This window comes from Chiloscyllium plagiosum, chromosome 43 (assembly GCF_004010195.1).
Source record: "Chiloscyllium plagiosum isolate BGI_BamShark_2017 chromosome 43, ASM401019v2, whole genome shotgun sequence".
NCBI classification, from domain to species: domain Eukaryota; kingdom Metazoa; phylum Chordata; class Chondrichthyes; order Orectolobiformes; family Hemiscylliidae; genus Chiloscyllium; species Chiloscyllium plagiosum.
The window spans coordinates 1,664,487-1,677,319 of NC_057752.1; the positions used below are offsets into that span (position 1 = coordinate 1,664,487).

The following is a 12,833-nucleotide window of genomic DNA, read 5'->3' on the forward strand; positions in this document are numbered from 1 at the left end:
AGGGAGGGGGAAGTGGAGCTGAGGGAGGGGGGATGGGGGTGAGGGAGCGGGATGCAGTTGAGGGATCTGGAATGAAATAACTGCCGATGTGAACCGGGGATCTGGTAAGACCTGCCGAAGCATGTGGAAAACCTGTCCGTGTTTCCCTTGTCCTGCTGAACCGTGTGTGCCCTTGTGCTCTCAGATAATCGAAGGTGAAACGGTCGGCGTGACAAAATTTGGCTACTCCATCGCTGGGGGACTCGACGTTGATGATAACTTTTACCCCGATATGGTGGTTGGCTCACTCTCCGACTCGGCGGTTCTGTTCAGGTGAGGTCTCAGGGAGGATTCCTTCACCCACAGGATAGCTCGGCGAGCTGCACTGATGGAAGAAATGGCCGGATGCTGTCAGTGCAGGGTCAGTATTTGGCAAGGGGGAGGGTCCCGAAAGCTGCAGTGACACCTTCTCTGAAGTGCATTTTGTGCCCAGAGAGTGGGGAGGGGTATTACTCTTGGGATAAGACGTTCATTGAGCTGTTACAATGTGCAAAGTGTGATTTTACAAGGATCTAACTATGATGGGTCACTTTCTTTGGTATTTGCCTCTCTTTTATGACACCCAATGTCATGGAGTAAATGAGTCATTACGGCTGTAATGGAGGAAGATTTTCACCGTCTGAAAGGACCTATTGGTCAAACGCAGACAATACATCCTGCCCTTCCAACCAATGGGATGGGTGCCATATTGCCAAATTGCTGGGGGAGAGGGCTCTTTAGAACAAAGAGCAGGAACATCGACATTTCAGGGAAAAGCCCTTCATCATTCCTGATAAAGGGCTTTTGCCCAAAACGTCGATTCTCCTGCTCCTCGGATGCTGCCTGACCTGCTGTGCTTTTCCAGCACCACACTCTCGACTCTGATCTCCAGCATCTGCGGACCTCTCCTAGTTACTGGTGAGATATATGCAATTGCTCAATACTATAGCATCAAGCTACTTTACAATACAATAGAGCACAGGACCAGGCCATTCGGCCCACCAAGCCTGCACTGATTTCCAGTGGAAACAATCCGAGTTTCTCCACCCTCTCCTCGGAACTAAAGCCCTGCAGACCAGGCAACGTCCTGGTATACCTTCTTGGCGCCCTCACCAAAGCATCCAAGTCCTTCTGGTTGTGCGGCGCCCAGAACTGCCCGCAGTTTCCCCAATGTGGCCTAACTGAAGTTTGATACAGCTGTAACATAACTTGCCGATGTTTATATTTGGTGGCCCAGTTAATGAAGGCAAGCATGCTGTGTGCCTTCCTGACCACCTTTATCCACCTGTACTGCCAGTTTCAGGGCTCTGTGGGTCTGTCCTCCCAGATTCCTTTTTATAAATACCCCACTTGTAACATTGCAGTCACACTCGAGGGGTACGCCGCTCTAACTCTTCCCCTGGCTTGGAGAGGGGGCTACGAAAGATATGAAAAATGTCTTCCTGGTGCATAAACCACCAGGGCATATCCAAGAGCATCATTTTAAGCCACTAAAACATAGGTGGTTACTTGTACAAAAGTAAAGCCTCACTGACGCCAGAGATCTGGAATAAGAGGGTCCTGGAAATGTTCCGCAGTTCAAGCAGCACTTGTGGAGAGAGAAGCCAAGTTGGGGCGGCACGGTGGCTCAATGGTTAGCACTGCTGCCTCACAGCACCAGGTACCCCGGTTCAATTCCAGCCTCGGGCAACTGTCTGGGTGGAGTTTGCACATTCTCCCTGTGGGTTTGCTCTGGTTTCTTCCCACGGGCCTAAGATGTGCAGGCGAGATGAATTGGCCATGCTAAATTGCCCACAGTATTCAGGGATGTGTCGGCTAGGTGCATTAGTCAGAGGTAATGTGGAGCAATTGGGGTAGGGGAGTGGGTTACTGATCGGAGGGTGCGTTTCCACACTGTTGTGATGAACATTTGCACTGAGTGCCAATCGGGTTAAACAAGGCACAGTCGAGAGGTTCTGACTGGAACATAAAATAATGCACGTTGGTGTCGCCACATCATTTTATAAATCTTTGTCTTTTTCCTCAGAGCTTGTCCTGTCATTAATGTGACGAAACAGGTTTACATCAAGCCCCAGCCAATTGATCTGGAATTAAACAACTGCAGACGTGAACCGGGGATCTGGTAAGACATGACTGTGAAAGGACAATGGAACCGAGAAAGCACGTTCCCTGAATTCAGGGGACTCACAATCAGACACCTCTTTGACCAAGACCTTCTGTATCCCGGGTTTGCTGTCTGACTAGAGATCACTACAAACAGATCATGAAAGACAGAACATTGACCTGATGGGAATCTTTACAATTTTGAAAGGCTAGGCATGGACTAGGGCTCTTCTATTGTTAGGAGAGACCAGAATTAGAGACCATAAGTATCACCAACATCCATTCCCTCCCCATCTACAAGGTGTGCACCATCTACAAGGTGCACAGCAGAAACACCCCAAGGATGCTCAGACAGCACCTTCCAAACCCACGACACTTCCATCTCGAAGGACAAGGGCAGCAGATACAGGGGAACACCCCCCCCCCCCCCCGAAGTTCCCCTCCAAGTCACTCCCCATCCTGACTTGGAAATCTATCACTATTCCGTCAGTGTCGCTGGGTCAAAATCCTGGAATTCCCTGCCTAGGGGCATTGTGGGTTAACCCACAGCAGGTGGACCCGCAGCAGTTCACCCCCACCTTCTCAAGGGGCAACTAGGGACAGGGCAATAAAATCTGGGCCCAGTGTTTTTATTTCGGGGCAATGAGGTATAAGAGAAAGAAGGTTCTACGAAGATTATGCAAGGCATTAGTCAGACCACGGGTGGAATACTGTCAAAGGGCCCCTTATCTAAGGCAAGATAGACTGGTATTGGAGACAGTCCAGGAAAGGTTCACTCAGCTGATAGCAGGTACAGAGGGACTGTCTTATAAGGAGAGATTGAGTAGGTTGGGCCTGTACTCATTGGAGTTGTGAAGAATGAGAGATGACCTGATTAAAACAGACAATATTCTTACGGGGCTTGACAGGGGAGATGTGGAGAGGTAGAGTCGAGGGTCAGAGGGCACCACCTCAGAATCAGGGCTCGCACATTTTAGCCAGAGATGTGGAGGAATGTCTTCACTCTGAGGGTGGTGAATCTGTGGAATTCTTTACCACAGAGGGCTGCCGAGGCTGGGGCATTCCATGTATTCAAGGCTGGGATCGGCAGGTTTTTAATCAGGGAAGGGAATGGAGGAGTTATGGAGGGAAAGGCGGGAAATTGGAGATGAGGATGATCAGATCAGCCGTGGATAGCAGGGTGAACTCAATGGGCTGAATGGCCTCTTTCTGTTCTTGTGTCTCATGGTCATATTATGGTCAGTGCAAGTGCAGAGATGTCTGGATGTTGCCATTGGTGCTACAGTGAGCGCGTGCGCAAATTCTGCAGTAGTGGGAGTGAGGGGCGTACAATTCACGCGGAATGTTTTTTTGCACGCTGCCAAGCTTGCCGTCTTATAGAGGAGGGGCTTGTCGGCACTTTAACCCTGAACATACGCATTCACCTGGTTACTGCTAGCGTTAACAGGCCTTGAAATGCCAGGCGTCAACCACTTCCGAAGACGTTGCTTGGCGTGGGCGTGCTTTGAGTCCTTCAGCTTTCTGGCTGTGCTGACAGCTGATTGATTACAACGCTAGGCCCCAGCGAGAGTGTGGAGCATCCATCAGCTCTGACAAGGCCAGCAAGAGGAAGAAGGTGTGACACACTGATACAATCCGGCACACAGGGCGTATTGTCGCCTGACACCACTCTGTTAGGCCGACTCTCCTGCTCCTCGGATGCTGCCTGACCTGCTGTGCTTTTCCAGCACCACACTCTCAACTCTAATCTCCAGCATCTGCCGACCTCACTGTCTCCCAGCACCACTCCCAGAATCACTGAAGCATGATATGGTGGGAGCCTGAGGCAACGCAGTGACACCGTGTCGTCTGCTCAGTGAGAAACGCTCAGCACAATCTAACACCTCTGTCAAAGCCATTGTAGGCCTCACACGTTGTGGAGTCTCCTGGCCTCGCTTTCTGACTCCGTTAATGTATCAAGGAGATACAGGGTTTTTTTTGACAAACTTTCCAGCAACCAAAAACCACCGCAAACAGCAGGAGAGGCCAGCACCACTCACCCGATCAGCCGCCCTGGGCTGGGGTCGCACAGTGCACCCAGATTGGCATGCAGCTTGTTGGGTACAATCCAGTTTCCCTGCGAGAACTGCAAAGAGGTTTGTGCTGCCAGTGTACAACTGGTCGGTGGCTGGTGAAGCAGAACAGGTGAATGCCCACCTTTTCCCTGCACAACTCTTCAGTTTCATACAATCATCCGGGCCCACCCTTACGGGCAAAGGAGTAGGAAGCCGAGGGTGCCCTGTGGGTATGACTTCGTTCTGCCAAGCGGTGATGGCGGGAAAGTGAGATTGTGCCCTGAGCAGAACGATCCTTGACCCCGCAGTTGAGGTCCCGAATGGGCACGGTGGATGTGTCAGGGTCCTGCAAGTTGGGCTGGCAAACTGGCCTCACGATGGCAGTAGAAGGAGCCAATGCCAACATTAGAGGGCACAAAATGATCCGCCAAGCCACCCATGCCGCATGGAAGACTGCCACGCTGGGCCGTAATTCAAAATGGCTCCATGCGGTGACATCACAAAAATGGCAGCCCACATCTAGAATTGTACTGTCCTGAAACTCCAGTGCCTCATGCAGTTTCGCAAATGCGGCCGGTTTCCACATTCTGCTGTGGTCCCTGTCTTATTCCATCCAGAGTGTGCTGTTAAGATCGAATGTAACTGAATTGAAACCTCTCTGCTGCAAACGCCCTCCACGTTCTGGGGTGTGAATGTTGTCTGGGTGATTCAGGACGGATTATTAATGAGTGCTGTTGACACCGAGCCTGTTGATGTCTCCTCAGGAACTGCGTTCAGGAAGGAGTGAGCGTGCGCTGGCCAGACAGCTGGCCAATTGATATGTGGCTGCAACAGGCAGGCCACGTCTTCGGAACAGTCCCTCGTAGATTTATCTCTGAGCTAAACTTTGGGCACAGGTTTCTTGAATCCCTGCCTCAAATCAGCCTCTAAATTGGCACTGACCGCTGACACGGGTGACCCACTCTGAAAGTGCTGCTCCGAGAGCAGTCTGGCTCTGTCAGGAGTCACGGTCAAGCCTGGGGCAAGATACTGCATACTGGTCAAGTCAGGCCTACTACCTCTACCACCGCTGTGCTTTGACTTATTGGAGGCCACTATGACTCAAAGGCCCCTGGATGCCTCTTTGCTCCCTTTCTGCGTTTCTGAAATAAAAAAAAGACGTTCAAATGCTGCCTCAGTTTCACCAAACTGCCAGCTGTGAAATGTTCTGAATGCTGTTCCTTGGGGACAGTGTGCGCCAGTGTAACAGTAGAATCACCTCAGGAGACTCGAGAAGGATTCGGTTTGCCATGGGATGAGGAGAGGCCTTTGAGCTTGCTGTCCCTCGCTCCGCGTCAACGCTTTCCTTGCCAGTTTGAAGCAAAGGCCCCCTCCTCATACATGGCCATCCCAGTCAGCTGGTAAGCCCACGTGAAGCTGTTTGAGCTGCAGCTCTCACAGAGAGTATCCCAGTCATCTTTTGTCCTGGTTCTGAATACCACTCCTGTTCAAGGTACTAGATGTGCATATTGTTTGAACTGTATACTGTTATTTTCAGAGTTTATGAAATCTAACATCTTCTTCCTTCTAGCATTTCAGATCGTGCAGGTTGAAGCCTGAAGCCTGGCCAAATCCTTTCTCCCCTTGCATGTTGCATCAGGAGCTTTTCCAGCCTGAGAGTACAGAGGGCGGGGGAAGGCATGTCATTATTTCTGTCAATGCTGATTGTCCTCTATTCTTAACTCCGCCACAAGTCAGTGCCTGACCATCACACGGTCTTGTCTTGACCTTGCAACAGCAGGGGCTGCAGATTGAGCAGGCACATACAGTGGACATGACAGTAGCAGGTCGGTGGGGAACGCAGGAATCAATGTTATAGGCTCACACAGGTCACTGTCACAGCTGTCCACTGTGTGAGCGTTTGCTGCAGCTCCAGGCAGTGGGAAAGGGACAGGGGAAAGAGCATTCCTACTGACACTTGGAGAACCAAGTTCATGAAGCTCAGAACCGGGAAGGGGGGCAGGGGGAAGGGGGGGGTGGTCACAGTCTTAGGATACAGGGTAAACTATTTAGGACTGTGATGAGGAGAAATATCTTCACCAGAGACTGGGGAATTCTCTGCCATAGAAAACATTGAATGTTTTCAATAAAGAATTCTTCGGGCTAAAGGGATCAAAGGCTATGGAGAGGAAATGGGAGCAGGGGACTGAGTTGGATGATCAACCATGACCATATTGAGTGGCAGAACAGGCTCAAAGGATCAAATGGCCAATTCCTGGTCCTATTTTTGACATTTCAAGAAGCAATCTTTACTGGCTGGGGGGGTCTCAGAAAGAAGGGAAACGTGATTTGTTTTTGGGAAGGGGTGTGCTGGCAACCTCATGTTGCTAGTGCATGTTGGGAAATAGTAAGGGCATTAACCATGACTTGGACAATACCTCCCCAACAAATGGACAAAAAGTATATTAGTCTAATACGCAGTCAAAATATGAGTTAAGCCATCAAATCCATTGATCCACAGCGCATTGCAAGACCTGCATGGCTTTCCAAATATATTGTATGCTCTCCTTCCCCAATATCTGTTAAAATTTGGTGTCACCTGCCAACTCCCAAGGATTCACAGTGTTAATGGTTATATTTCCATGGTTGTTTTAAGTTCTAATTTACCGTGTCTTTTCTATCCCACAGTATTGATGTCAGGGCCTGCTTCCTTTACAGATCGAAGCCTGGATCCTACAACCCCAGGATTGGTAAGTTCAACCACAGAATGGCCCGTATTGTCCCCGTGGCTTTTAAGAAAAAACAAAGGGGTGATGGGAAGGTCATGATGCTTGAACTTGTGTGGAAACAGAGCGCGAAATGGGATTGGCTGAGCGTTGAACAATTGGCGCAATCCGTTGATTTTCGATGTGGTAGAGTGGCCAAAGCTTGTCCTTGAGTGAAAGGTTGTTGAGGTCAGTTGGTTTTTGAATTTCTCCTGTGTACAATATATTAAACAAACATGTGATCCAAACAATGGGTGTAACAGCGAAAGAATGTGCATTGAAAGAGCTCTTTGTTGCATCTCTATTGTGTAAAATGTCCCAAAATCCATCTGGTGGTAGTGATTGCTTCGAAGTGTTGGAACTGCTCTTATGTTGGCAAATGCAGCAACTGAACTGCGCACAGCAAGATCCCGCAAACTGCAATAAACAGCAAATGGCCAGTTGAGGTACTTTGGGCGAGGGCAAATGCTGGCCCAGACTCTCAGCTCTTTGTGACCTCCACAGTGTTGTCTTTACCAGCCACCTGAATGCTTGGGGCCTTGACTTGGCGTCCCATCTGAAGGGGTCTCCCCAGACGATGCACCGCTGCTCTGGGAGTGACCCCTGAAACTGCCGGGTCAGATTGCATGGTGGTACTCTGTGGAGGGATTTTGAACTTACAGCATTCTCACTCTGAGGAGAGAGAGAGGTGCCAAGCTGTTGGGAACAGGTGCCTTTTATGCAGACAGCTGGTAGACCAGATGACACCTCAACTCTTGAGATACCAACCGCAGCCCCCTTCCCCCAAACCTCCTCACCCATAGCTGGGAACTACAGAGCCTGATGTAGTGAGTGGGATCTCGCTGAGGATCTGTGCTTCATGTCATCTTTGCCACCTACTGGGGGCACAGCCAGCAGAAATGAGCTACTGTGCTGGAAACAACATTATCCTGTATTTCCAGTGATCTTTTCATGCTTGTTGGATTCCACAAGATGGGAGCTTGTAATCGCTGGGATCCAGTGATTTGTGTCACTTGTGGTCTCGCGTTCCAGTTGTATTTTTGCATTGAGAAGTAAACGTGGCAGATGGGTAGATCTGAAGGACTCGCTCAATCTCCATTCAGATCACTTGCGATCACCACTCATACTGAACAAGATTGGCATTGCACTGAGACCTGTGCCAAAGCCAGGGTTGGCAAATGGGACCAAGTCTTTCGAAGCAATCGCGCTGACGTTTGGAATCGGCCCGACCCAGATGTGTGGCTGAATTTCCAGCTCCTTGAGGTGCTGCCTGTTTTTAAGCATTGGCGAAAATACAGGAAGAATTGGCGCCAAATAAGCAGCATCACAGACAAATGTAGCTTGAAAACACAGCCTTATCTCATTCGCACCTTGCGGGGCTGATGCCTGTGTGTAGACAGTGACGCATTTCGCTTCCTTGCTTTCAACACGTGACTCTCAAAATGGTCGCTTTGCATTCCTGCCCCGCCTCATGTCTCAAAGCTTTTAACATACAGCCACGTTCTGCCCACTCCTGCAAGCAAATGTGGTGGCTTGTTTGCGCATGGGAAGATCCCACGGCACTGTCTTAAGGAGCAAAAAGACCTCCCTGCTCTTCCCAATCCAAGTGGCAAGGACTATCTTTATATCCATCGAAATGAGCTGAACAGGCGATAGTTTAGTGTCTGATCTGAGGGATAAGCATTCTGACAACACACGATATCAGAGCGTCCCTCAAAGATGCAGGCTGCATCCCTGGAGTGGGGGTGGCAGGAGGCTGTGGCATAACTGTAATGTCACCGGGCATGGGTTCGAATCCCACCATGGCAGATAGTATCTAGGATGAAAGGCCGGCCTCATGATCAGCATGTAACCATTGTCAACTGTTGTAAAAACCCATCTGTTCATGAGTGGCCCTGACGGAGGGGAACCTGCTGTCCTCACCCAGTCTGGTCAGGATATGACTCCAGACCCACAGAACTGCCACAAATAAACACTTGCCTTTAGCCAGTCACATCCAAGACTCCTGGCTTGACGTGAACAGGAGTCTGCAGAATCGGCCACTCGGTCCTCTTCTCTATCTAGGGGATAGCAGAGACAGTCTGACAGAGCTGCCCCCTCCATGCACTGTCTGTCACCTTTGCAGAGAAAGCACTTTTCAATTGAGTGTTTCTTTTAACATTTGAAAGCTCCTGTTTCTGAATGTGAACCAATGTTACAAATTATTTGAAGGATTCAACATGCAAATGTTTGCTCATGTTTACGAACCGATATTTGATACCACATTGTGTTCGGATTTGGGGAAAAACCGGACTGATGAATACAGTCAGGGACAGAACCTGTTTGTAACCCAGGGGCAGCCTGCAGTTATTCCTATTCATGTGTAATTTCATTTTTCAAATAAAACATCACATTTTTCAAAGACAGTATACAAAAAAGCCAGTATTGCAGGAAGCATTGAGAAGCCGTTGATCTCAAAATCACGATTGACCAGGGTGTCTGGTTGGGTTCAGAGCTGGACGCTGACATATTTCCCATTGTCTGACCTTTGTCCTTCACAGTTCTTGGCTTTGTACTTGACGCCGATTCAGTTGAGGTGGATGGCCAACGCAAAAGGCCTCCCCGGGTCTCCTTCCAGAGAAGGAGACCGAGTGACCCTGAGAACCAATACAGCGGAGAGGTAGTCCTGCGGAGGCAAACCGAATCCAGCTGTATCAACGTTACCATGAAACTACAGGTACGGCGAGAGGTCGCGGGCAGCTCGCACTCACAAACAGCCAAAAGGGAAAGGGATTCCAGGTTTCCCTCATAGTGGGTACACAGGGCACAGGGCTGTTTGTGTCTGATGGTGGGTACACAGGGTATGGTGCTGTTTGTGTGTGATGGTGGGTACACAGGGCGTGGTGCTGTTTGTGTCTGATGGTGGGTACACAGGGTATGGTGCTGTTTGTGTCTGATGGTGGGTACACAGGGTATGGTGCTGTTTGTGTCTGATGGTGGGTACACAGGGCGTGGTGCTGTTTGTGTCTGATGGTGGGTACACAGGGCACGGTTCTGTTTGTGTCTGATGGTGGGTACACAGGGCATGGTGCAGTTTGTGTCTGATGGTGGGTACACAGGGCATGGTGCTGTTTGTGTCAGATGGTGGGTACACAGGGCACGGTTCTGTTTGTGTCTGATGGTGGGTACACAGGGCACAGTTCTGTTTGTGTCTGATGGTGGGTACACAGGGCATGGTGCTGTTTGTGTATGATGGTGGGTACACAGGGCGTGGAGCTGTTTGTGTCTGATGGTGGGTACACAGGGCACGGTGCAGTTTGTGTCTGATGGTGGGTACACAAGGCGTGGAGCTGTTTGTGTCTGATGGTGGGTACACAGGGCGCGGTGCTGTTTGTGTCTGATGGTGGGTACACAGGGCATGGTGCTGTTTGTGTATGATGGTGGGTACACAGGGCGTGGTGCTGATTGTGTCTGATGGTGGGTACACAGGGCGTGGTGCTGATTGTGTCTGATGGTGGGTACACAGGGCGCGATGCTGATTGTGTCTGATGGTGGGTACACAGGGCGTGATGCTGATTGCCGCTGCTTTGTTTGACAGGAGAACCTGCGGGATAAACTGCGGCCCATCCCGGTGACATTGACCTACGTGATCAAGGAGGTGAAGCGCAAAAAGAAGCAGGTGGAGAGGCAGCTGACTCACCTGATGCCTGTCTTAAATGCTCAGGACTCAAACGTACACAGAGAAGAGGTAAGCGTGGCCAGTTCCTCCCCGCAGTTTCTCACGTGGCCAGGAATAAGTTGGAAAGTCACTGCGCAGTCAGAAGTCAGTGAGTCACATTCACCGGTTTTGCCTGCGCCGCACTTGGGCCGATTTTGGCGCCAGTGGTTAATGAGGGGAATGTTTGTGTTCTCTACCTTGCTCATAATTGGGCTTTTGACCAATCAGACAACTGGCCTCTGTGTGGAATGGGAGACTTGAGTTTTTTTTTTCTTTTTTTTCTTTTTTCTTCCCCCACACTACAACCTAAGTGTGGTAGTGCTTATTTTTTTGTCACCCCTTTTTTTTTTTTCTCCACACTCCCCTTTTTTCTTTTTAACCCCCACGCTACCACCTAAGTGAGTTTTCTCGTCAGAAGTCACATGACACCAGGTTATCGTCAAACCGATTTGTTTGGAATCACTCGCTTTCAGAGTGCTGCTCCCTTCATCAGGTGACGGTTTCTTCCATCTTTGACCAGTCCACTCCAACCCCAGCCCCTCCACATTATCCGTTTTCTCTCACCTTTTCTGACCCCCACGCATCCTAACTCATTTTCCAGCCGACAACGCCCTTTTCAAGTCCGGTGCCTGTTGTGATGTTGGAAACACAGCTGCCTGTGCGCACACAGCAAGATCCCACAAACAGCATTGAGAGAATGAGCTGAGAATGTTTTGTTTGGGGATAATGTTGAGGGATGACCAGACACTTGGGAGAATTAGTCTACTCCTCTGTGAAAACTACCACCAGATCTTTTCCTGAGAGGGCACACTCTGTTAAACATCTTGTCCAAAGGACAGTTCCTCGAACAGTTCCGCACTGCCTTCATTCTGCACAGGGACAATCGGCTTTGACTTTTGTGCTGTGCAGTGGGTCGGGGGGGGCTTCACTCCCTGTTATGGAAACTGTGACATCGAGGTGTTGTCACTGGATGACTAATCTCGAGGTCCACCCTCATGCTCTAGGACATGGGTTCAAATCCCACCACAGCAGTTGGTCGAGTTTTTTCAATTCACGTCGTAAATGTGGGATTGAAAGCCAGTTTCCGTGACGTTGACCATGACAGTGTTCAATTGATTGTTGCCCTAGTGTGCTTCAGGGAAGGAAATCTGCCGTCCTTCCCTGGTCTGGGCCTACATGTGACTCCAGACCCACAGCCGTGGGGTTGACTCCTCAATGCCCACTGAATTGGCAGGGCAAGCCGTTGAGTTCAAGGGGCAGTTAGGGATGGGCAACAAACGCTGGTCTTGCCAGCGATGCCCACATCCCATGGAAGAATAATGAAGCCATTTGCTGACTTGGAAACCACAGCCCACCAGCTGAGCAGCTGTTTAAAAAGCAACCAATTGAATTGTACTTTACTGACAGGTCTCCTGTTGCTTGTTCTCAGGTGAATTTTCTAAGGGAGGGTTGTGGCCCGGATAAGATTTGTCAGAGTAACTTACAGATGAAGTATAACTTTTGCACCAGACTTGATGAGGATGTATTCCAGCCCTTGTCAAAGTACGTATCAATCTCTTTATTCTGGGAGATATTCCATAGCGATAGTGTTGTAAGGGACTTGTGCATAGCACACACCAGGTCACACAAGGGTTACAGCACAGAAGGAAGCCCTTCAGCCCATCGGGCAAGCACTGGCTCATTACACCAGCATCATTAGTGAGTGCCAATCTCGAGCCTTCTCTTCCCTCTGTACTCTTACCCTAATGCACTTTGTATGGCTTGATCTACTGCACATAAAACAAAACATTTCACTGTATTGAGGTATATGTGACAATATACCTCAAAGCAAATCAAATCAAAATATTTCCCCCATATCCCTGTACCCCATTTCTATCCCGATAACCATCCAATGCCCCTCTTGAATGCCTCAATGGAATCTGCCTCCCCCACATTCCCAGGCAGTACATTCCAGACTCTAACTACTCGCTGGGGGAGAAAGGTTTTCCTCACCTCCCCCTCACTTCATCCCTTTCAATCTCTGTCCCTCTCATTCTTGTCCCTTTTCCATGTGGGAACAGTTTGTCCCGATCTACTCTGTCCACCCCCCTCCCCCCATGATGTTGGAACCCTCTCTCAGATCTCCCTCTCAGCCTCCTTCTCCCCAAGGAGAACAGTCCCAATGTCTTCAATCTCTCCTCCTCACTGAAGTTTCTCATCTCTGGAACCATTCTGGTA

General features: G+C 49.7%; 1 protein-coding gene across 1 annotated transcript in view; it reads left to right on the plus strand.

Annotated features, from left to right (window-relative positions):
• The window catches only part of LOC122543254 (integrin alpha-7-like), a 152,848-nt gene that overhangs the window by 133,633 nt on the left and 6,382 nt on the right, over positions 1-12,833 (plus strand). The window contains exons 9-14 of the mRNA XM_043681725.1: positions 121-312; positions 2,045-2,140; positions 6,843-6,904; positions 9,460-9,635; positions 10,497-10,646; positions 12,046-12,158. Coding sequence (XP_043537660.1) covers positions 121-312; positions 2,045-2,140; positions 6,843-6,904; positions 9,460-9,635; positions 10,497-10,646; positions 12,046-12,158 — 789 coding nt within the window. The remainder of the gene's footprint in view (positions 1-120; positions 313-2,044; positions 2,141-6,842; positions 6,905-9,459; positions 9,636-10,496; positions 10,647-12,045; positions 12,159-12,833) is intronic.